General features: G+C 36.7%; 2 protein-coding genes and 2 long non-coding RNA genes across 5 annotated transcripts in view; all 4 read right to left on the reverse strand.

Annotated features, from left to right (window-relative positions):
* The window catches only part of LOC139119137 (long-chain fatty acid transport protein 2-like), a 103,710-nt gene that overhangs the window by 11,220 nt on the left and 68,172 nt on the right, over nucleotides 1–24,318 (reverse strand). The window lies entirely within an intron of this gene.
* LOC139118121 (uncharacterized) lies at nucleotides 48–5,093 on the reverse strand. The gene is made up of 2 exons (XM_070681416.1): nucleotides 4,133–5,093; nucleotides 48–178 (listed from the first exon to the last, which is right to left on the reverse strand). The coding sequence occupies exons 1-2, from the start codon at nucleotides 5,091–5,093 to the stop codon at nucleotides 48–50; spliced, it is 1,092 nt and encodes a 363-aa protein (XP_070537517.1).
* Nucleotides 9,956–13,736, reverse strand: LOC139119136 (uncharacterized). The gene is made up of 3 exons (XR_011548852.1): nucleotides 13,405–13,736; nucleotides 11,096–11,169; nucleotides 9,956–10,683 (listed from the first exon to the last, which is right to left on the reverse strand). It is a non-coding gene; the product is annotated as an uncharacterized lncRNA (long non-coding RNA).
* LOC139118279 (uncharacterized) lies at nucleotides 21,332–22,342 on the reverse strand. The gene is made up of 3 exons (XR_011548664.1): nucleotides 22,254–22,342; nucleotides 21,732–21,821; nucleotides 21,332–21,424 (listed from the first exon to the last, which is right to left on the reverse strand). It is a non-coding gene; the product is annotated as an uncharacterized lncRNA (long non-coding RNA).

The raw sequence follows: 24,318 nt of genomic DNA on the forward strand, positions 1-24,318 counted from the left end.
GTTTGAACTGATCACACCATTTACTTTTAGTGACTAACAACTTTACATCATGTACATTTCCTTTGTCGTCCATACATGGGACATTGGTATATGTCTCCACTGGAAGATTTTCTTTTCTCTGGTTCTTCCATAACCCTTAATTTAAGGTTTAATCCGCCGGATGCCATGGTGCAGGCAACTGAAGATGTAACAAATTGTTAAAGTACAATTGTTATTAGGCAAGTTTCGGAGAAATGGTTGCTTTAATGATTTGTACTTGAAGTGCATATGAAAAGATATTTTTCAAGTGAAAACGTAACATTACTATTTGCATTAATGCAATGACTTGTTCAATTGGAGTGTGAGTGTGGTCAACTTGTGTGTGTCTGCCGTCAGTTGACTGTTTGATGACATGAAAGAGATAAACTGGCACTGTGTTGTGGCAACTACTGATCCGTTTCTACCAAGACCATAATCCTTAGTATGTTTTTCTTGTAAATTAGAGCGTGGCCTTTCCTAAGGCCGGAAAGACTGTGATGGACATGCGAGTGTGAGCATTGATCCTGAATTCCCTGTACAATCAACATGATGGCGCGGGCATATCAGTGATACTGAAGATGTGAAACTGATTTTTAAAATCTTTAGGAATGCTAACGAAGTTTTGTTTAAGTAAAGTCTTACGACACAGTCCTTACAACATTCGGTTTTGTTGTGAGCCACTGCTAGCTTCAAGAAGTGAAGGAATTACGAGAGCCAAGAAAACTGTCATTGCATTTCAGGTTTGGATGACAAGCGGCGGACCATTTGCATTACAGAAGAGTAACAGATCTGACGGTTGACTGTGTGTTATAATAACAGTACAACTGTTGCAAAGAATTATGATTCACGGAGTTAAGTTTGTATGACATTTAAAGAAACATACATATCAGTCAGTAAATGATGTGACTGTACAGGTCGAGGTTTTTGACTACCCATTACCTACCGTATTTTTCAAAACTATAAGCTGATGAAACAGCTAGAACAGCGCAAGTTATTCCCAGCTACAAGTTGTTTTTTTCTATTTCTGTGACGTTGTGTTGCGTTCCGACATTGCAAAATGGTTTTGTAGGATTTGTGCAACAGTGAGCACAATGTACAAATTACAATACACCATAAGGCAGTCTATGAAAATAGGACAGAGACTTACGTGAAAAGTTTGGTTATTGAGCAGAATGTGTCACCGCAAGATCCTCTTCGCTGTTCTGTTCGCACAACTCGAGTAGGAAAGTCAGAATGGTGTTGTTGTAGCAGTAAAGAAAGTTTCGTCCAATGAGAATGATAGAAAAGTAACCAATGAGAAATCAGAATCCTGGCGGTTAATTATCCTAGATCGCCCGATACTATCCCACGAGCGTCGGAGAAAACATGTACTTCCGCTATTACATGTATTGCTGATTTGCATATTTCATATATTCGTAATCGTTCCGGTACGTATGTTGTTGTTGGTCGTATTCCGATATCTCGTACAGAGGTCCGGTAAAGGCGAGTGGTACATCATGATTCGGTTACTGTAATCACGATACGTGTACGTGATTAAAATATCTACAATTTACAAAGGTCGGTCGTCTACAAAGACGTGATCATCCACAATCAAACGACTGGGCTTCTTACTGAATCCACAGAGTCGACATCTCTGTACAGAAATACGCAAGAAGTGTGTCTCTGTCGTGAAAGTCTACAACATAAATTGTCTCAAAAGATGCATATTGTCGTGCCTTTGGTATGGTGCTATAATTAACTCCAGTACATCTTTCAACATAGCGTCCGGTCAATGCTAATCATTCAGCAGTTGTCAAAACAATACGATTCACTAAAAGAGGATGAACGATTTCATCAGAAGATCACGAAAATAAACAAGGGAGATGATCGTCGCGATCGAAGGCTGGGGGGTTGGCGGTTGGATTAGTGCCGGTGAATTGTCAGTCTTACAAAGTAAATTCCAGTGATAAAATAATAAACAATCGAAGAGCGATATGACACCTCCCAACCGAGACCGGAAGCCGTTCTCGCTCGTTCACAATGTGATTAAAAGGCAGCATTGTCTAAGTCGTAAAATGTCACACGTCATGTGTTGCGTTGTCAATTGCTCGAAGTCCAAATAACCTTTACTCCATAGGCCATGTCATACATTATAGTTGGATACACGGTTTTGACGTTTGTATCATAGTTTTCGTATGATAAGCTTGAACATATATATTATGCCTGGCTTACCAGAAATATCATTGATTTGGTGTTTTCTGTAGCGGTTATAGAACCCGAAAAACGCCGGGCTTTCGACTAGAGAGACGTCCCCATCCAGATTGTGAGATCGTACCATTCAGTGCAAGGGGTGGTAAGCTGTCAAACTGTAAGCGTTTGGCGAGATTATTGTACCATCTCTCGGACTGAATGGTATGAACTCAATGTCAACCTGGCGACGTTCTCGAAGCCCGGTGTCTTCAGTGTTTCAAAACGGCTGGAGAAAACGTCAGGTTAACGTCAAATCAATGATATTTTGGGTTGGCTGGGCATGAAATAAACTGAACCTGTTTGTCGCACTTTTTCCTCGGGCAGTTCTCAGGCAGCTACGGGTAGTAACGGGCAGTAATTAGTATGACCGCAGTTTTTGATTTAATTCTATTTTACAATGCAATCCATATTGGTTTGTGATCACTATAGTATGACTCAAGTACACCACTTTGCATGCAATGGATGTTAGTGTAAATGTGATCAAGGCATGATCCATAGTCTGTTGTTGACTGCTTAATAACTTGTGTGTACTTGAAGTGCTTCGTCATGAGCTCAATTAGTTGTTTTGTAGATTGTGTTTGTTTTAGTAAGTCAACATTGAAATCGCCAATGATCACGGTTGGTAGATTGTACTCAAGTGTATGGATGAGCTGAAGGAGAGCATGTTGTAAGTTTGATGTAGGTGATGATGGTGGATTGTAAACACCAACAATTTGAACTAAACCAAATGTTGTTTTGTGTATTGCAATTAAGAAATCTGTATTAAAACAATGCAGCGTCTGTGGGGTAGCTTCAAGAGTGTTTTCTTTGCTGTACATAACCATACCATGATATGGCCTGGTGTTGTGTTGAGGGGTTTCATCATCCTGTCTGAAAAGTTTGAAGTCTGCTATTTTGAAGTCATCATTGTGATCGCCGGTTTGTAGTTTTGATTCACTGCAAATTAGTACATCAGCTGAAGTTAAGCTGAAATCACTAGCAACATCTTGAAAATGGCAATGAAGAGATCTCACATTTTGATAAGTAATAATGAATCTGTTCGATATAATATATGGTAATGTGAAACAGAGTTGTAGCATGGAATGGGTTCTCATGCGTTGCATCTCTTGTGTAACATCAGTGCTAACTGATATTTGATTTTCTTGTAATGTGGTTATGTTGAGACCTGTAAGTTTAGTCACTCTGCTTAAAGCAACATAGTGTACATGACACTGATTTCTCTTGTTTGCTGTACTGAAGTCCACAACCACATTGTTAAGTGTATCACCTTGACAACGATGTATTGTTTTGGCAGTAGCTGGTCTGAGTGGAAATTGTTTTCTCACAACTTCTGCATTTTTGTGTCTTCCCACTCTAAATTGCCGTGATATCTGTAAAACTGGCGTCCATCTGTGAGATACTCTGTCATGTATTAAATGTCGTTTTTCACGTCGCAGGTTTTTGCCAACACAATCGTCATCAAATAAAATCCATAGAATAGTAACATGATCCAAATCAGGTCCATCGATGTATTTGATTACTCCTGGAGTACCATTTATCAATCCATCATTTACAGACAGATTTATGCAAAGTTCAATACGCTGATTCGTTCCAATTGATAATTTAGAAATTAAGCCCATTGTTTTTTGAGCAGGAAGCATGGAAACAATACCTAATGTTTTGTGTTTTATGATCTCAGAGACATCGCCAATGACAGTATCAGTAGCAGGTATACATGTTTTTATTCCTGTAAGTCTGTCATATGCTATTGCATTGTGGTCATCAACAAGTCTGTTCTCGCAATAAAGATGTACTGTCGACTCATCAATAGATGAAGTTTTTTTATCAACACTGACTATTCGACTTTGCAGAACTTTTATGTCATGAGATGTATGCTTTCCCTCACGTATACGGTTGAGTAATTTAGCAAAATTCTGGTCATCTTTTTGCCTCATAATATCTGTTAATTCAAACATTTTGAACAGGTCTTTCCAGATGTTGACAGCCAATGGCCCATAATCATGTTGAAGGTCGTTAAATATCCAACCATCAAAGACAGGTTTTAATTGATATAAGTCGCCAAAGCTAACAACGCTGACACCACCAAAGATTTTATTGTTGGCCATTATCTGTTGTAGTCTGAGATTGATATAATTTAACATACCATTACCAACCATGGAGATTTCATCTATGAATATGACTTTTAAGTTCCTGTATTTTGCTTGTAGAGTATTAAGTCTTTCTGATGTCAGTGGTCTATAATGAAAACCTTGGGATGCAGGAATTTGAAAAGCTGAATGAATTGTAGTACCCTTAATGTTGTAAGCAGCTTTTCCAGTAGGTGCAACTAGTAATAAGTGTATGTTGTCAGGATTTTCACCAGGAAGATTTGAAAGATATTTTAAAAGTACTTGATACAATGATTTGAGAACAAGAGATTTCCCTACACCAGCGCCACCTGTTACAAAAATATGCAACGGCTCTGTCCTTGTTTTCATCCAATGTACTATGTGATAGAATATTTGTTTTTGTTTCTTGTTGAGTTTCTGTAAAAGTGGATATAATTCATTATCAGCCATTCGTGGTTGTTGAAGATCTTCAATAATGGGATTATTTGTACTGATGCCAATGTCCTGTCCAATGTCATATTTAGAATGACTCTCATCACATGGTGCAAACATACTCAATGTGTCACTTGGCCTTGATCCTTCTAAAATGTCTTGATGTTCCTGATGTTGTGTATTTGGAGCAACATTATCAAACATATCAATGGCTGTGTTTTGTACTGCTTCAATAGCTTGATCTAATTCCTTAGCATTTTTATTGTACTCCTTTTCTTTAGAATCTACTTCAAATTTCACTTGCATGTAACGATCATAGTATGTTTTGCACCCTGCAAGGAGTTCATTTTCATTTCGCCAAGGATAAAACAACATTATTAACTCTCTGTAATGATTTTCTTTGTCTTTTTCCTATGGAAACGAACATATCTAATAACTTTACTTTTGGTGCGTTTTTTTATACACAAGGCCACTTATCTGATATATTGTTTTGTTTTCATCATCATCATCCTCTTCATCAGTTTTGTAGAAGTCATCATTATCTTGATAATGATCTTGCGGGTTATCTTTTAACTTTTGAAAACTGTACCATGCTGCCAAGTCTGCCAAGCACAATTTCTCAAGGGCTTTTGGGCGCCTCTCATATTTTTTCAAGATGCTATCACTTTCTATGTCAGTAGCATTTGGACGCATGTTTTGTATGTCATCAAGAGGTTTCAATAGGATAACTCTATCATCAGGGGGTGATGTGTTAATAAATGTGAAGCCGCGTGAAGCTCTTCTTAGTCTCATTTGCATAACAAGGTAAACAGCTTCTTGAGCACTAACTTCAACATGATTAAGGAATTTGTTTTCTATATGCCTGACACTTTCTCTGATATCATGACATCCTTCCCTTGCTTCTTCCACAGCTCTACTGAGCAAATTACTCATTCCACGTTGAGCTTTACTAATGTAAGATGCGATGTACATGGCACATGCATATGGATCAAGAATGAATTGAATGTCCATGTTTGCTCTCCAAGCTTTGAGTAGGGTTTCATTGTAGCTGTTAATTCTTATTTCATTTGGTGACCTCTTGAGGAATATTTTGTCTGATGTTAGAGATGATTGTATTGCATTAATATAGGTTTGTTCATCAAGTTGTAGTTTATTTAAGAATTCAGAAAAAGAAAGAGTTTCTCCAAATTGTAAATCAGTAACAACAGTCTTGATATTTTCATAGTGCTTTTGAAGGATCTGTTCTGTGCTTTCATCAGTATCCATTGGCAATGGCTGCAATATCATTGTTCTAGGCATAGGTGGCACAGGAAATCCAAATCTGCAAACACATTGGCCTTTTCTCTTACAGGTTTTTGCATGTCTGTGCATTTGATAATTTATCAATTCAGCGAAGGATTCATTACTGGTATCATTTGAACATGTAATATACTGATCTATGAATTGTGTGATGTCATCATCACTATTTTCACCATATTGTGGTGCATCTTTAATCCATACAAGCATGTGTATATGTGGTGATCCTCTTTGTTGGAATTCCACTCTGTAAAAGTAATCGTGTATTTCACCAATTGGATGATGTGAGCTCATTAGGAAATCATGCATAAATCGTTGAAATGAATAGTCAAAGTGTCGAGCACACGTAACAGGGTCAGATTTTATCAAATCAGATTTTGTATTCCAAGACATGTTCAATACATCGTCATCTGTGTATTCCTTGTTGTGAACTGTCCTTCCAAGAATTTTCAATAGATGTATCCATTTAGACTCTGCTGATGAAAATGACATGAAAAATGTCGGAATACCAAGTTGACGTATCATGGCAAATATATCTTTCTTTGCACTCTCCCAGTATGGTGGTGAACCTCTAAGTGTCTTCAACACTCTGAATCCCTCATCAAGTCAAACAATTTTATCAACATTTTGTGGTGATTGAAGTTCACCAGCTGTTAATTTGCGGCCCTTCAGATTACATTTTCGCAAACATAATGTTGCCTTGTCTTTAATCTGCTTGATTTGTAATTTTTTTAGTTTAAAGAAATGTTAGGCATCGACTTTGCAACTCTCCTATCTTTGTGTCGAAGTTCCCATTTACACAATGTACTATATAATACAGGGACTATGCGTTTCTTTTGTCTGGGTTGACCACAATATATTGTTGGAAATGAGAGCTCCTCAGAATATTTGTCTTGAAATATTCCCAGTGGTTTATTGTTCTCGCCTGGTGCATAACAAACTGCGCCATCAGAGTCTGTGTGCTGATCATATAAAGGTGATAGCATTGTATCCAGTGTGCCAGCAGGATGATCTTCCAATTTTATTTCTTCAGTCCAATTATCATCATCATCATCATGATTATTACTGTCATCATGTTTACATGTTTGTTTGTCAGACATGTGAGAATAATCGTGATCATCATTTTCCTCACAAAATTCCTGCCAATTGTGGTTTTCATCCTTTCTGCAAACAACCCAATCTGTAGATATTGTAATCAGTTCTGCTTTATATAAGGGGCTATTTTTAACCAACCAATTAGCTGCTTGTAAGACTTTCACTGGTCTGACATTCTCTACCTGATAGGCATGACTATAGCTAATCTTTCTTTTAAATTTGACAGGTATTGTCTGCGATTCATTTAAAGTTCTAGGTAATGTAGAGACAGTAGTTGATACATCAGCTATAACATTGACTATGTTACCTCTGAGACTAACTTGTCTACCTCTTGGCAATTCTCTTATTTGCATGAACGGAATGCGTAAGGCAACAAGTCTTTCTTCTAGTGGATGTAACTGTAACTCGGGGGAATTAATGGAAATGACATGTTATTGGCCACAGAACAAGGAGGCAACTTTGACTCTTTTAAATATGAATAGCAAGTTTTACATAATGGTGCCATATCATTATCTGTAGCCTGAGATGATGCAAAGGTGTTTAACTTTTCTTTAACATTATTGTAGTTCAAAACACTTTCTCTGTACCACAGCTGTTGGCAGCACACACATACAAAATTCGGGCCATTCTGAACTGCACCATGAAAAATTTGTATAAGCTCTTCAATAGATTTGGCAGCACTACATCTTCTGTTGTTTAGTTTGTTTAATCTATCTCTCATTTGCTCTCTCTCTCTATATGATTTATCAGTTCTTTTAATACTTTTAATATTGGCATCTCTGATCTTTTCGCTTTCCCTGAAGAGCTGGTCAGTTCTCTTTGTCTTTTTAGCATTAGCATTTCTTTCCCTTTCATTTTGTCTGTACTCATCATCACACCGTCTTAATTTCTTTGATGCCCTGTTTCTCTTCCGTTCAGTTTGTCGAAATAGTTCATCAGATCGTTTCGTTTTCTTATCATTCAAATCCCTTAGCCTTTCATTTTGTCTGTACTCATCATCACACCGTCTTAATTTCTTCGATTCCCTATTTCTGTTGTTTTCAGTTTGTTTATATATATCATCACTTCTCTTGTTTTCTTAGCAATAACATTCCTTTGTCTTTCAGTTTGTCTGTACTCATCATCACACCGTCTTAATTTCTTCGATTTCCTATTTCTGTTGTTTTCAGTTTGTTTATATACATCATCACTTCTCTTTGTTTTCTTAGCATTGACATCTCTTTGCCTTTCAGTTTGTCTGTACTCATCATCACACCGTCTTAATTTCTTCGATTCCCTATTTCTGTTGTTTTCAGTTTGCTTATATACATCATCACTTCTCTTTGTTTTCTTAGCAATTACATTCCTTTGTCTTTCAGTTTGTCTGTACTCATCATCACACCGTCTTAATTTCTTCGATTCTCTATTTCTGTTGTTTTCAGTTTGTTTATATACATCATCACTTCTCTTTGTTTTCTTAGCAATTACATTCCTTTGTCTTTCAGTTTGTCTGTACTCATCATCACACCGTCTCAATTTCATTGATGTCCTGTTTCTCTTGTTTTCTGTTTGTTTATACACATCATCAGCTCTCATAGTTTTCTTAGCATTGACATCTCTTTGCCTTTCAGTTTGTCTGTACAGCTCATCAGTTCTCATAATTTTCTTAGCATTCATATCTCTTTGGCTTTCAGTTTGCCTGTATGCTGGATCAGCTCGTTTATTTTGCTTGGCTGTTAAATCTCTTTGCTTTTCGCTTTGCCTAAACTCTATTTGTTCTCTCTTTTCTCTCTTGGCAATCATGTCTCTCTGTTTCTCTATTTCTCTATAATTTACACAATGTTCATTTTGCGCCATAGAAGATTTCTCTGTTTGTGCTGGTCCAAAACTGTTTACAATTATTGCTTGTGACAAATTTTGCTCTGTGCTTTGCAGAAAGTCATAGTGACCACTATCAATTTCTCCTTCAACACGGATTGCATGATACAAAAGATGTATAGTTACAGAAGAATTACCAACAGTCTCTAATGGTTCACTTAAAGTGTCAAGATGAACTGCAATATTAATGTTATATGCAAGCGCTGCAGCATTTATTTCAATGTCCCCTCCATAAGTTGCATTACCTGGTTCAGATCTGGACATATACTGCCTATAGTCATCTTGAGAGACAATATGCCATCTTTCATATTCACCTTTAATTGGATCCTCATATCTGTCCCAGTGTTCAATTACATAGTCAACAGTACGTACTCTTATTGCATGATGATGATCTTGTGTCCCATAGAGTCCTAGACTTATAGCACGGAACAAGCAATTACCATCACCTTCGACATTAACCATTGTGTAACATCTGTGAGGAGTCTGCAACTGTCTTTTTCGTTGCATGTACAATTTATTTCTTTCATTTTTTGCTTTTATGCTCAGTTTTTTTACTCTCATTGTAGTTTTATAGTAACGTTGTGTTATGGGTGTGCTTAATATTATAATAAGTTCTTACAATCAATTCAAGCACTTGTATAGGAAGAAAAATTAATAATTTGACTGATGTTGCTTATTGCTTCCTTGATTTCTTCTGATGCTGTGAAAAGTGAAACCTTAAAAGTTGAAGTATTGATGAAAGAATGATTGTGTTTGTTGAGATTGTAGACTATGAATGTGTGATGGCTTGTCAATATTGTGCAGTTTAAACGTTGAACCCTTTCACTACCAAATTTAGGTCCAACTGTATTGGGGAAGCTGGACCTAGACAGAAAAAAGCAGTTTAAAGGGTTGTCAGTTATAAGTAGACAATGATAGAATGTGGTATGACTGTTCTTGTTTATTATGAAGTAAATGAATGCCAATTTTCAGAAATTGTAGAGAAATGTCAGTCTTCCTTATATATTCAGTACCCTGAAGTAATTCTATTTGATTGCAAATAATCTGCCTGTGAACAATACTCTTGTTTCCTATCAGGAAGTAAATGATAAAACACTAACTTGTGTGCTGTTAAATATTCACGCTATAATTCCACAATGTACACTGAGGAAGACAAAGACAAAAATTTACTGCCTTATTTTTTTCCTTCTGCAAGCTAATACTGAATATTATCAATGTCAAATCAGTTGTGATCTAAATGCTAAATTAACCACAACAGTGTTTGCTCAAAGTACTATCAGCAATGTTGTAACCAATGCTTGTTGACTATCAATTTGTGATCTTGAACGCGCCTCTACAGGCAGTCTGTACCGTCTATGGGCAACTGTGCCTCAACTGGGCAGTCTGTGCCTCTTATAGGCAAGTGATTGTGTTGTACGCCTTTGGGCAAGCTATTGTTTGCGCCTCCTATGGGCAAGTGATTATTGCGCCTCCTGTGGGCAAGTTTTTATTGCGCCTCCTATGGGCAAGTTATTATTGCGCCTCCTATGGGCAAGTTATTATTGCGCCTCCTGTGGGCAAGTTATAGCTGTGCCTCCTATGGGCAAGTTATAGCTGTGCCTCCTATGGGTGAGTGAATTTCACCACGTATATGGCCTCCTGGTATAATCTGTTAAAGAAACAAAAAATCAAAGTAAGACATCCATTGCATCCTGTTCAATATACATATTTGTACCGGTGAAAAAAATTGGCAAAAAAGATGAATTTGATGTTTTACAACATGTAAAGAACTTATTCCATTTTTTTCATGGAAATTATTGACCAACAAGTTCATCATTGATGACACGACACCATTCCCACAAAGGCAAGTTTGCATGACATTGGTCCAGGTATGTCAGATATATCTTTGTGAATGGCCACAAATTATAACATAATGGCTGCCTGATGGCATTGATAGGATCGAAGAACAAATTGAAATCGGTTGGGCATGTCTGAAATATCTACCTGGATGCCTGAATACACACACAATGAAAAGCTGCATGGACTAACTAATTAAGAATGGCAAAAGTGAATGAACTCACACAAAAAATATGTGGATTTAATTGGACTGTCCTAATAAATGCCCTGTGGTGATGTAATCATCAATAGACCATTTCTGCAAATGAAAAAAAACATAACACCAAGGATTAAAATGACCACTGTCATAAATTTTGTTGACTCCATGAAGTGCCATATAATTTACTAGAACAGTGATACAACATTATCGAAAGCTCTGTTAACATTTGTCACACAACTTTCAAGTCCAACAATCTCTTCAATAGCTATCTTAATGTTTTTGATGTGTGCATGACATGTCATTTTGTTTAATGAAATATAAGGGCAACACACGGATGTAAATCTCATCAAATTAAGTTTATCATTTAGGACCCATTTCAAACTCATTAGTTCACTCATAGAGGATACTTTTCATTAATAATAAGTGAATTCATGGTTTATCATCACTTTGTCCTGTGACATTTCATCACATTACCATTTTGTCCTCATAATGATTCATTCAACACTCAAAGCTGGATTAGAAAGGGCACTAAAATTAATCTGCATATTACTAAACTTGTGTAATTTTTTACAAGCTGTACTTCAGAAATTGTCAAAATTTACAGGATGGAAAGTCAGGAAATCTCCACACTACACACACAGACACTAATTGATCAGTTCCTACCAGCCGACAGGCTTTATTGATCTATCAACAATTACAGTGGTGGCCTACTCACAGGATCTTGCAAGCAATATTTGTCTGGAAGTTATGAATATGATGAATAAATGTCATTTTTTCATTATACAAGCCTTCCCACCTATGGACTGTTTTCTTCTAAATACTATAACACACGAGATAGCTAGGGTTAAGTAATGGGCACATACTAGCCACAGGTATGGCTTGCATAATGAAAAAAAGGTTACCTTACATTTATTGGTCTTATTCATAACTTCAAGACGAATATTGCTTGCAATACCCTGTGGCGTATTGTGAAACAACACTATCATCTGTCTGCTGTTTGCCGCAACTACAATTACCGATCCTGTAACAAATTAACTTTAAAAACCAATTACATAAGTGTGATAACATTTACATGAATTTCCATGTACATTCTTATTCGCTTTTCATGGTAACGCATTTTCCAAGCAAAGTCTTTGCCACTGAGTACCAACCATCGAACTTCAGTAGCTTGTCCCACATTATAGGAAACTAAAAAAGTATGTAAATGGGGACATATTATTATGACGATATCATGAAAATATTACCTGAAACCCTTTCGAAGCACGACAACAGACCCTATACACAAACAATAATAGTAACTATTCATCATTGCTAACAGTGTACCCAGAATATCCATGTCCCCGCGATATCTAGGAGAACGAGAACTATAGCCCTATCTAAAATCCCTAACCCTAATCTATGGCTTTGCCACGACAAAATTAGGTGCCACGACAAAATTAGCCTATCCAGCCTATGACTCTCGTCGATTGTCACAAACCAATCTTTACGTGGACTATTTTTATGAAATAGTAATAACATTGACACCTGTCAAGTTGTTAATCTTCGTGCAGGACCTCTCGTGTACGCTAAGGGATACGCTGTCGGGCCGGACCCACGTGGGTTTTGGAGACAGTGCAGCGTACACAGAAATCGACCCGACCTAGCTAGCTCTGCGTACCGTGCTGTGTGTTTCGGGTGTTACGGGCCCCCACCACATCTAATGGATCTAATGGATGAATTCTACTGAGGAGCCAGCGCAGCTGACATTGGCGCACGCCAAGAAAACATTTAATCACAGAACAGTGAAGCGTAAAGTAATGGATTTTTTCAATCATGCTACAGACTTTTTAAGGTTTGTGACAGAGGGCCTTGTCTGCCTTCTCACAATGAAGCAACTACAGCTGTCATCTCTGAACAGTCGACCCCAAGACTAACTTTATAATGAGCCAACAAACGTGAGCTAGAAAATCTCAAAGCCGTTGTTGAAAAAATATGGGTCTAAATGAATACAAAGGATTTGGAAGACCTCATTAGACTAGATGAAAGATGTGATGATGTAGATGATAGTGGCGGAGGCCGTGTAACGCCCGAAACACACAGCAGGGTACGCAGGGCAAGAGCCGACCGTACAAATCTATGCCATGAAAAAGTCAAGTTCGGAACTACAGCTCCCAGTCACGATCGAGTCACAGTCGCGCTCCTTCTCAATTCTTTTGATGCATGTACCGTATTATTCACTTTCTCAATCGTAAACTCAAAGCGTCCAAGTCAAATCGTGGTATCGAACAAAGGTGCATACATCAAATCACGACATAGAATCAACACATCACACACAAATTACTTTGAATTACTTACCGACACCACACCGACAGTCCACCAAAATCACGCTTCAGAATTTGTACAGCAAAAAGCCGGATAAGCGTACTCACAGCACAGAAAGGCTGTGGAGACAAGCGAAGAACTATGTGCTCGTTATGATACGACGGTATAGCTTGATTTACGCGACGATGGCGGGGAGACGAAACGTACAAGTACAGTAAGTGCAGTAAGACTGGCTTTATGCCGCTAGGGTTTGTGGGTAAAATGTATCAGACATGCCGCTGTCAATACATACTTTTTTTGAAAAAGATAAATTCATTACAACAAAGTGAAAAAACAAAACAAAACACATCTACATAACTGTGAATGTGTCAAGCGTTTGAACAAATTTAATCAATTAATTCTGTCAATACATACCGATTGAAGATGCCGTTGTAAAGCGCCCTCAACAGAAGGTTTGGTAATGCCTTTTTTTTAATTCACTGACAACAAAACCCCCATCAAATTAATTTCAGTTATGCCCATTTACCTAATTATGTATCCATATCGTACATTGATTGAACAGGTAATGTCATTGCACTGTTGCAACAGCCTACAAACGTTCACTTCACTCAGACCATTCATTTGTAAGTTATAACAAGTTTTAATAAAATACATATTTATGCAAATGAGGCTTAATTATGCAAGCCACACCCACCAAAAACTAATCAGTTCTTGCCATTTGCTAACTGAATCTATGTACCTGATTTGATTCTGATCTGATCAGCCGTTTTTGAGATATCGGACCCACAGACAGACAGACAGACACACAGACAGACAGACAGACAGACAGACAGACAGACAGACATCGCTGCGACATATGCTCACGTGTGTGAACACGTGAGCAAAAAATGCAACCACTATCACTTCTTTGTTGTTAAGGGACGTCACTCACGCCTACTGAGTTGTCTACGTCAGTTGAACATTGCAGGTAACCTTTTACCCTTTTCACAAAGTTGCCTGGGATACGGCCTACAGGTCAATCAAGAAGTTCCACATGAACGCTAACCGAATCCTTACATCGTGTACCACTACTTGTCTGTGGTTCAAGATAGTACTGCAATATATTGTTCTTATTATATCTTTGATAGACTTGTTGTTTCCTTCACTTTGAATGAAAAGGACAAACTATTTGAACACTTTTAGTATCATTTTTTCGATACGATCAAGATGGCGGTCTAAATAAATGAGCAAAACTGATGTAACTGCCGCATTGCCGTGTGCCACTTGCAATACACACAGCATGTCTCTGTCAAATTAAAGACTTAGAGATAAGAAGGGAATTGTATAGTATATATTGTATACTTACTTTTTTTGGTCACTATCGTAGACCATAAGGATCTGTATTTTTGTCACTTTAGATTTGTCGAGAATACTTATTTCAAACCGCGATAAAAAACTATGAAGAAAAATCATGTTTAGTACACTAAAGATGACGTAAATCACAAACACACTGTATTGACATTCGCAAGAGAAAACATCAAATTTCGATCTTCATGGTCTGTCAGAGAATAATTGTTTGTTTATCTCCTCGCCATGCATGGATACCTGTAGTGTCATGGGTATACCGTCTTAGGAGATGTCATTCATTATGATAGCAAAAGTTTATGTCGTCAAAAAGCGTTTATTAGCCATTTATTGTTTGCATTAAGTATGGCTTTTAACAAAAATGTAAATCACTTATTTCGGTAGCTATAGCACAGGATCCCTTAAAAATCAAAAAAAGCTCTAAAACCCCCATTTAGATATAAAAATATATCATGATTAAAAGCAAATATGTGCACATTTTTTCACTATTTTCTACTATATCGCGCCTGGGTATAGTTCTAGGCGACCCATCGTAACTTGTCAAAACCTAAGACGTCGTGGTACACCGTTAAGACGAGAATGTAGAAAGGTTTAAAGTTATAAACAGTGCATGATCTGCTTTTCGACAGCCTCGTCTTAAATATGTACTATGACATCAAGGTTTTTTGCGAGTTCCAGTGTTGACTGGTACTGACTGGGCCCGGGTACGATAGAGCCGTAAGCAGTTAAAAAACATGGCACTGCGCATATTGCTTTTTGAAATTATAATTTTTGATTTTCTAATCATTTTATCAATTATTTCATACCAAAATAGTTTTCTTGGAAATCAGTGATTTTCTAAATTCGATCAAGAATTGTCGATGTAAAAATAGGTTATGGTCAGATGATGCATTGCTATGATTGTTTCCCTTACCTCCTGCTAATTACTACTTTTCCGTTAGCTTTAGAACCGTTCAACAAAATGTGAACAGTTCCGATCGCATCTTTCGCAAACTGCGTAGGGAAATGAAAAAAAGGAAAGAGTGATTTCTGACGCATAATACGTATGCTCCATTTGTAGAAGAAAAATGATTACGAGCTTCGTAATAGTAGATTATTGACACATCGCATTACATTTGTATAAATTAACAACATTGAGCTTAACATATCATATATTATACTTGTTACAACGGAAAATCTTACGTCACAATGTAAAAGTTTTGAACAATGCAAAAGTGTCAATAAATTTCAATTTTCGAGCGCCACGCCTTAAGTATCGTTGTCTCAACAATCGAAATTAGCTATTGATAAGCTTGACAGTAAAGATGCTTGTCTAACCTTGTTATAAAGGTGAGATGGAATATGGTAAAACAGCTGGTGATACAAAATTTGACTGTTAGGTAGAGCAGTTTTTTTCATCTAAGATGACAAGTAAACCCTGCATACCATATATTTTCGAAACGCAGAGAATCCAAAATTTAGTATGGTAGTAATAGTTCACGCAAAGGATGAAGTAGGCGTATGTTTTGAGTAAAAATCCCAAATTGTGGTTTTCATGATAACAATTTATTTAAGTCGAAAACTTGACACTATTTTCTGAAATGTAATATTTCGCTTGAAAAAAGATTGTATGTAGAAAAATGACTATTTTCTTTTGCATTTGCTATCCCCATTTTAAAATGACATGGGTTGACAGATTGACACTCTAAAAGTGATTAAAATTGTAAAAATAAATTGTGCTGTTCCGATAACATGGTTTTCAAAAATAGGGTAGGTAGGTCGGCAAGGATTTTTTTTCCAAAATATTTTTATTTTCAAATATGCACTTTTCAGGGGTTCAGGGCGATCAAACACCAGCCACAACATTTCCAGAAAAACGTATCATATACACAAGAGGAATAAAAACATCAAAGAAGTCCTCGTTAAAGCACATATCAAATGCCAGATTACGAACACGTGATTTTACGGTGATTTTCTTCCGTTTTTAACTTCCGTGTTTACGTAGCTCTAAAAAGTTTAGGGTCGGCAGGCCAAAAATAGGGTAGGTCGGGCTATCGGAACAGCACAATTGTTTTTCTTTTGCCTAAGCAAAATTTAAATGCCACTTATTCAAATTTGAGAACTCTATTGCCAAACAAAATAGTTTTTTCTTTATATCATTTGAAAAAAATAATGTGAAAATTTCAGAAAATTTGACCACGCCAGAGTGGAGTTAAATTCTTGGGAAATCGTAAATGTGGAAGAAAAGCGAAGCTAGAAAATCGGGTGATTTGCATTACATTTGTATAAACAAACTTTTTTTATTACGCAACTTACGAATTCTTGACAAACTTAAAGTTCAACCTAGCCAATATTTTAATCTTTGGTTGGCAAATTAATAAAAGTCCAATGAATATTTGCAAAATAGTATTTTTGAGCAAAATACATTGTGCCTGGTGCAGCGCCCCTTTAATTTTTCCCACGTAAGAGCATTCTAATTCATAGACACTATATGAACAAGCCAAAGATTGCATATAGTGCAATATTCGTTCAAATCTACGACTTCAATTCTTATATTCAATTTTTAAATCTCTTCTTGAACGCATTGAATGAGAATTTTAATCTAAATCTTTGAAACTCAGACCATGTAATGAATATAGTTTTTGTTTCATCAAAACTATTGCAGAAAATGGCCGCAACTGTTTTGCTCATAAATGCCGATGAATGGGAAGAGAATCGAAAGCAAATATTTCACAAAATGGACTACAGGACCGGCGTTATTTTGATACACGGCTGATCTGAAAATCCCATTAGTTAATCAGAATTTGCAAATTCTTTCGGTTTCATGTCGTTATGTTCATTACCCTTGCGGCGGTACCTTGACCACGAACCGACCGCCTGCTTACGCAGAAATTCTGCATTTTGCAATTCGCGCGTGTTGTATAAATGCGTAGAATATGATATTAAAGCACGGCATTTTTAAGACAAATATCTTAGATAATGGTTTAGTTATCAATAGATTCAACTAATTGTGGTTGAAGTGTTGACTCATCAAGCAGTATTTATTGAATATGTCCACACGATGCATAAGCTGCTATCCTTACACATTGCTCAGATGATCACCTATACGTATAATTGTCAACTCACCTTTTACATTCAGCGCGTGAGTTACAATCATCGCTTTGTGCAAATGTGCTCGGGATACTGGAAACATTGATCATAAGAAATAGAACGACGCCACACACCAGCCAAGGAGCGTCCATTATGGCTTTCTGTCAAATAGTTGTTTATGGGCTTCAAATATCAATTGGCTTTACCTAGGTAAGAAATCCTGGTCTTGTTACTCAATTTAAATAACTATTGTACTTTGACCTATGACACGCACATTGTTGAGTTGTCAGGAACATGGTAGCGTCCAGTAATAATTTTAGAATACGTGAGGAAACGGTTGTGCAACCATTTGGTTGACGACCCTTTTATACCAAAAAATGTTGCAGCATCGGCTATATACTTTAAACGCTACGGGTCTCAGTCTAGCAGTTAATAATTTATTATTTTTATCGGGTTAGCCTTCGAATCTAGCGCCCATTTTATGTTGCAACATGGCAACGGCGGCATTGTGGAAAGTTTGAGCAAAGTTTCAATCTTTCTCTTTCGAGGCGCATACTACCATCAGACGACTGTTGGCACATTATTTCAAGTGACTGAACCATGTCTGGAAAGTACATGTAGTTTCCCATTCAGATTCAACTGTGCTCTTCGATTCAAGTGAAAATGCCGGGTCCCCGGAGTAATTTTTTTTTCAAATGAGATTTTACTGCAGTCTTTTTTATCTTACGATCTCAAAACATGTACACACTTAGCACTAATAGCGTATTCTTGTTTTATTTTAAACAATAATCGGTGTAAGAAAGTGCTACCGAAGACATGACATTTGCTCAGATTGATAATGAGCCATAAATACGCTATACAAACTCACAGGACAAATGCTATTTTGTTTATTTTAGAGATGAAAACTCGTCACATGGAAGGGAATTCATTCAACCATTACTTGGTTATAGCATTTCAGTGGGAATAAAAATATCAAAGTTTTTCACCAGTCATGCAAACAGCTCCGACAAAATCAGTTCAATCATGTCTTTATACTTGCTACACATGAAGAGACCGCGTTTTGATAACCTTGAAAACATTCAACAAAGTTATGATGGCTATATTTTTTTAGGAATTTCAACTTCAAACCCTCACGAAATAAGTAACATACGGACTATTTCAAGCGGACGTATAATCTGATTGACGTATAGACACGTACACAAAGACAGTGATAAACTCGTTCTCTTAATCTGTTTGCAGCACCAGGAGCGAACAGCATAAAATAGGTTGTATAATCATCTGACGCTTTGCTATAAAAGCGATCTTTGTCCATGGCATCGTTTGCAACGTGGCGTCTTTGCCCCTTGAGGTGGTCCTCCTGACCTGATTAAGATTATCTTCCGAAACCTATCAATTTCCCCCTTTTATGATAAAGAGAACGACACTAAAGCTATGAACCGTCCAATGAAATTGAGCCACACGTGTTTTGATATCAACAAGTAGAAAATATTACATTTAAAATCAGAGACTCAGAGTTTGTATGCAATATTTCCTACTTCTCAGAAATGTTGTTCAAATTAGGTACTTGTTGCGTCCAAAATTGTGGGCATCTTCGATCATAATTTAAGTGCCTCTTTTACAGTTCGTTGTCATAATTTCGCTAAACGGAAGAGTTGTCACCCCCTTTGTACTATCAAAATTTTCCTGTCATTATAAATTTCCAATATATACTTTCCTACTTTAAAGTACCCGTTCACATATAAGCATAATCTCTAATTCCATGTGTACACCGTAAATGACCCTTGTTCTCTCATTGGCATTTCTGGGTCAGCTTCTCCTATTCCGGTCATAAGATAGGCCGACAAAAGGTGATCATGTGAGCCGTGATCAAGTATCTCCACAGAATTATAGTCGACATATATAGGGTATGTCAACACGCCGTTGCGCGGAAGTTTAGACTTTGTGCTGTGTTGATAACATGTTTGCTTACATCGTCATGACAGTCTCTCTCGAAGTTGTAAACAACTTTTGTATTTCTAACATTCTGGTTGCCCTTACACTTGCTGAAATCATTTGACTTAACCAAAACAAGATTGAAGCTAAATATTGTACATTGTATAGATATTACAATGTAAAAATCTTAAGTCACAGAGTCACAATCTCTAAATCGTCTACATTACACAAGTGTCAAATGAATTTCAGTTTCGAGCGTCATGCCTTAAGTACAAACACCGCTGCAGGATTCATATTTATTGCAAGTGGTTGTAACTGAATGATGCATATACAGAAAGGAGTCGTTTGAATTGATCGAAATTATCTTTGGATAAGATTGACAGTACCGTAAAGAGGTCTGTCGAGCCTTGTTATGAAGGTAAAATATGATCTGGTAAATCAGCTGTTGATACAACACTTAGCAGTTAAACTGTTCCCATGTGAGAGAATTCTAAGTCAACGACACCATATTAACCAGCGCCAGAGATGGCATTTGGTTTAATATCCAAAAGAATCCACGACCTTAAAAAAATGACTCAGAATTTTTTCATTACATTCAAATATAAGGTTCAGAATTTCTTGTGTGGATACAACAAAAATCTATACTTGAGTAATAACATTATTGTGTTATTGATTTTGCAGCCTGTCTAAAAATACCATATATGTTCCGACTTTTTGTCAGTAAATGTGTCCCGTATTCTGATAACATCAGCTACCCTTATGGACATCAGGGGGCGACCCTATCGCAAAAACTTGAGCGTCTTATGTGAACTTTTTATCATCATCTACATCGGAGAAACTATCTGCTGATAAACCACCTTACGTGACAACAGAGAGCAATGGATTGTTGCGAACACTGACAGAGCGGAGCAGATGCACACAATAGATTGTAAAATTAAGTCTCTTTGGGTTAAGTGCTGTGAAAAGGCATTTTAATTTGTTAATTCTTTTCTTATGCAGGGGAGTTTGAAAGAATTGAGAAAGCAAACGAAATGCACAGTTACATGGCTCGAATAGTCTCTTTACAGTTCATTCTGCCATTCAGTATGCTGTTAAAGACTAAACTCAATTGATTGCTATTGAAAAAAAACTATTTGCCAATATACCATGTTGATAACTGAAAACATATTCCATTTCCATGTTATAGATCTCGAAGAATCGATCTGGTGGTAAGTACAATTCCTATTCTTAAGACTAAAGTGTGGTGCAAATATTCGCACGTATTCCCACTCTTAACTATCAAACTTATAAACGATGTAATATGATGGTGCACGAACACTTTTTATCTAAAATAACCTTGGATAAAAGAGCAGAAAACCGTAGAGAGGGAAAATTACATTTCCAGGTTAGAAAATAGCATTCTTTTATGACGAATTTGAATGCGATAGCGATGCATCGAAAAAAACTCGATAGCAATATATATTGACAAAGATTATCGTTTATGTTGTAACAGCCAGCAAAACAAACTACCAAAGCTCTGACTTTTATGAAATATCGGAACCATTATTAAAAACACTAGAAATTCACTAATTATACTGACGTTCTTGAATAATGTAGAACATTAGGCAGACCGATATTTACTCCAACGGAGACACCTGTGCTCGTTGGGTCACAATCGTCATAGATTGCCCTGGCTTCAGGCACTAAATATTCAGCAGTCTTGACACCCCTGGAATGCAAAAAAAATATCAGTACCAATAATAACAATGTTAACAAGTCATGATAATTTTTCGGGGGTAGGCCAATTGATTATCAGTCGTACTGTTCAATGAATTCATTTATAAATATTTTCACGATTTAATCTTGGCAAAACAGTGTCAAAATCTCTCTGTTTCTCTCTGTCCCTGTCTCTCTCCCTCTCTCACTTTGAACGGCATAAAAGTCTGTAAAATATCGAAAAATATTTTTATGACCCTAGTATTATAGATTAAAAGGCCACTATTAACTATATGACAGTACTTTAAGACAATACGTACTCTTTGTAATTGGTACACGTAACTTTGATCTTTCTATCACGAACAGCATTCTCGAGGTTTTCGACCGAACCAGTGCCACATTCCTCTCTCCTATTTGTAAAAATACCCTATTGGAATTATTAACCAATAATATTTGCAAGATTTGCATAAGAAACCATTCTCTCTCTCTCTCTCTCTCTCTCTCTCTCTCTCTCTCTCTCTCTCTCTCTTTCAATATATATTATGCTATTTCAACTGTGCTGAGATAAGCCTTTATAGACATGCTAAGGCAAGGCCACTTATGTCTTAGAATATTTTTGTGCATTGGAACAAGGCTACCTTGAATCTTTAAAAATAAAATAACCCATCCCCGTCTTGTTTAGAAAGACTCCCTTCTGCAGGTTTTCCTATTTCAGATGACTTTCCACTCCACCCTTGGATTTTGCCAGCAGACCCAAGTAATGATATATAAATGCTTTCTTAGTTCCAATTACAAAGACCCGGCAAAAATAAAATTGCAACTGGTATTGCTAAGATACTCACGTAGAAATACCTTCGTAGATCATTAGGATCTTGACTTCACTCACTGCACTTTTCTTGAGGTTAGGTATTTCGTAATTCAGTAAGATGCTATAAAGTAACATCATCGTTCTTTATCATTGAAATATGCAAATTACCGTAATACATTTCGACAATACTCGTCCATCAATCATATACACTTATTTATCACAACTTATTTTCTATTCTACCAAGTAAAATTTCCAAAAAAACTTGAAGACAGTTTCTGCGAATTCGACTCGTTCTTAATTCTTTGATTTTAGGGTCTTCCAAACAGCGGAAAGCTGCTCCAATAAATGTGCAAGGTTGGTCGTGAAAGAAGTTGAAATGCCAATCAAGACATGTTATATTGAAATCTATACTTACCTGTCACTTCTCACTGCTCCATCTTGTCTAGCACCATTTAATAGAATGGAAACTTTTCCCCGTGCCTTTTGTGCGAACTGTTATGAATGAATTTGAAAACATAAAGACGTACTTTGTATACATTTTGATTTGACAGAACATGTCTCATTAGATTAAATTACATAAGATTAGATAAGATGTTTAATATTGTTTAAGTATAATTTTAAAGCAAATGAAGTCAATAAAAAAATATCATAACTAGAGTCAGTTACTTGTAGTGAGATAGAATGTCACATGGCAAAGATCAGATGAACAGATTGCAACGACGAATTTCGCCTGACCATAAGCATATTATCAAGAAAGATTTTTATCGATTGAGATGTGGATGCTCAGCAGTCAAAATGCACAATAGTTACGTGAGCAACTTTTCCTGAAGGATGGTAAAAACGAAAATTATCAGAAGGAAAGGGTTAATCTGTTGCAGTGTTGCATCGTAGGGTGGATCACTTACATTTCACAAAACCAGGATCCTGATTACACTGGATTGTTCGCCAGATTGACTACGCATGAGGCGTTTTCTAAATTAAAGTTTAAGGTAGAATGCGCCTCGGGGACACAAATTATGACTCTCAGACTTTTACAATGCTTTTCTGATATACCACTTGTTGGGTATCATTTTCAAGCTCTGGGTGTAAGAAAGGTTTTCTAACGGCTTAGTTTTTCGAAAATCGAAAATCTAATTTTTCCCCATAGAGTTAACACAGGGATGGCGGCCATTTTGAATTTCAAATATCGCGAAATGTTAGGTAATTTGTTTCGCTAGTTTCAAACTTTGCTCGATGACCCCCGATACTTTTGTTGATTTGCTAAGAGAATGGTCGAAAGTAGAATTTAAAGTCTTTCACTTTCGAGGCGCGAACCACCTAAAGTCAGAATGCATCTCAGGGACAAATATTCGGAACTCTCAAAGCTTTTACACTACTCTTTTGGTTATATCTCGAGGGGGCTCATTTTGAAACTCATGGAGTAAATTACATTTTTGGAAGGGACATTTTCATGAAAAAAAGATTTTTTTCCATTGAAATAACACAAGGGTAGAGGCCCTTTTGAATTTCAAGTGTCTGTAAATATGGAGTAATTTATTTCTATAATTACACAATTTTGCTAGATGACTCAGTATTTGTCTTCTTGCTTTCGAAAACGAACGGTATCGCGATTTCTCCAGGAACGTTTGAGCAAAGGTTTCAATATTCAAATAACGAGGTGTGTACTATCTTGACTGTGTAAAGACACCATGTTGAAGTACTGATAAGGCACACACAATAACAGCGGAAACAGTGAGAAAGTGGGTCGGCTATGTTGAAGTACTGATAAGGCACACACCATGACAGCGAAAACAATGATAAGGTGGGTTGGTTATGTTGAAGTACTAACAAGGCACACACCATGACAGCGAAAACAGCGATAAGGTGGGTTGGTTTTTAAATTTTTTTTTGATTTTTCAATGAGGAAAAATTAATCTTGAGAAATATATGAAGCATAAAATTGTCAAGAGAGAAAGCATTTTTACATTCTTTAAATCATTTTCAGTGTCCCGGTAAAATACTTAATCGAAATGATCGTTTTTTCTTGTAAGATTATCGCTGGTGTGTTCGTACTCTTACTAGAATTGTGTATATTTGTTTGACTCTGACAGTGCAGAAAT

Source organism: Ptychodera flava, chromosome 19 (assembly GCF_041260155.1).
Source record: "Ptychodera flava strain L36383 chromosome 19, AS_Pfla_20210202, whole genome shotgun sequence".
Taxonomy (NCBI): domain Eukaryota; kingdom Metazoa; phylum Hemichordata; class Enteropneusta; family Ptychoderidae; genus Ptychodera; species Ptychodera flava.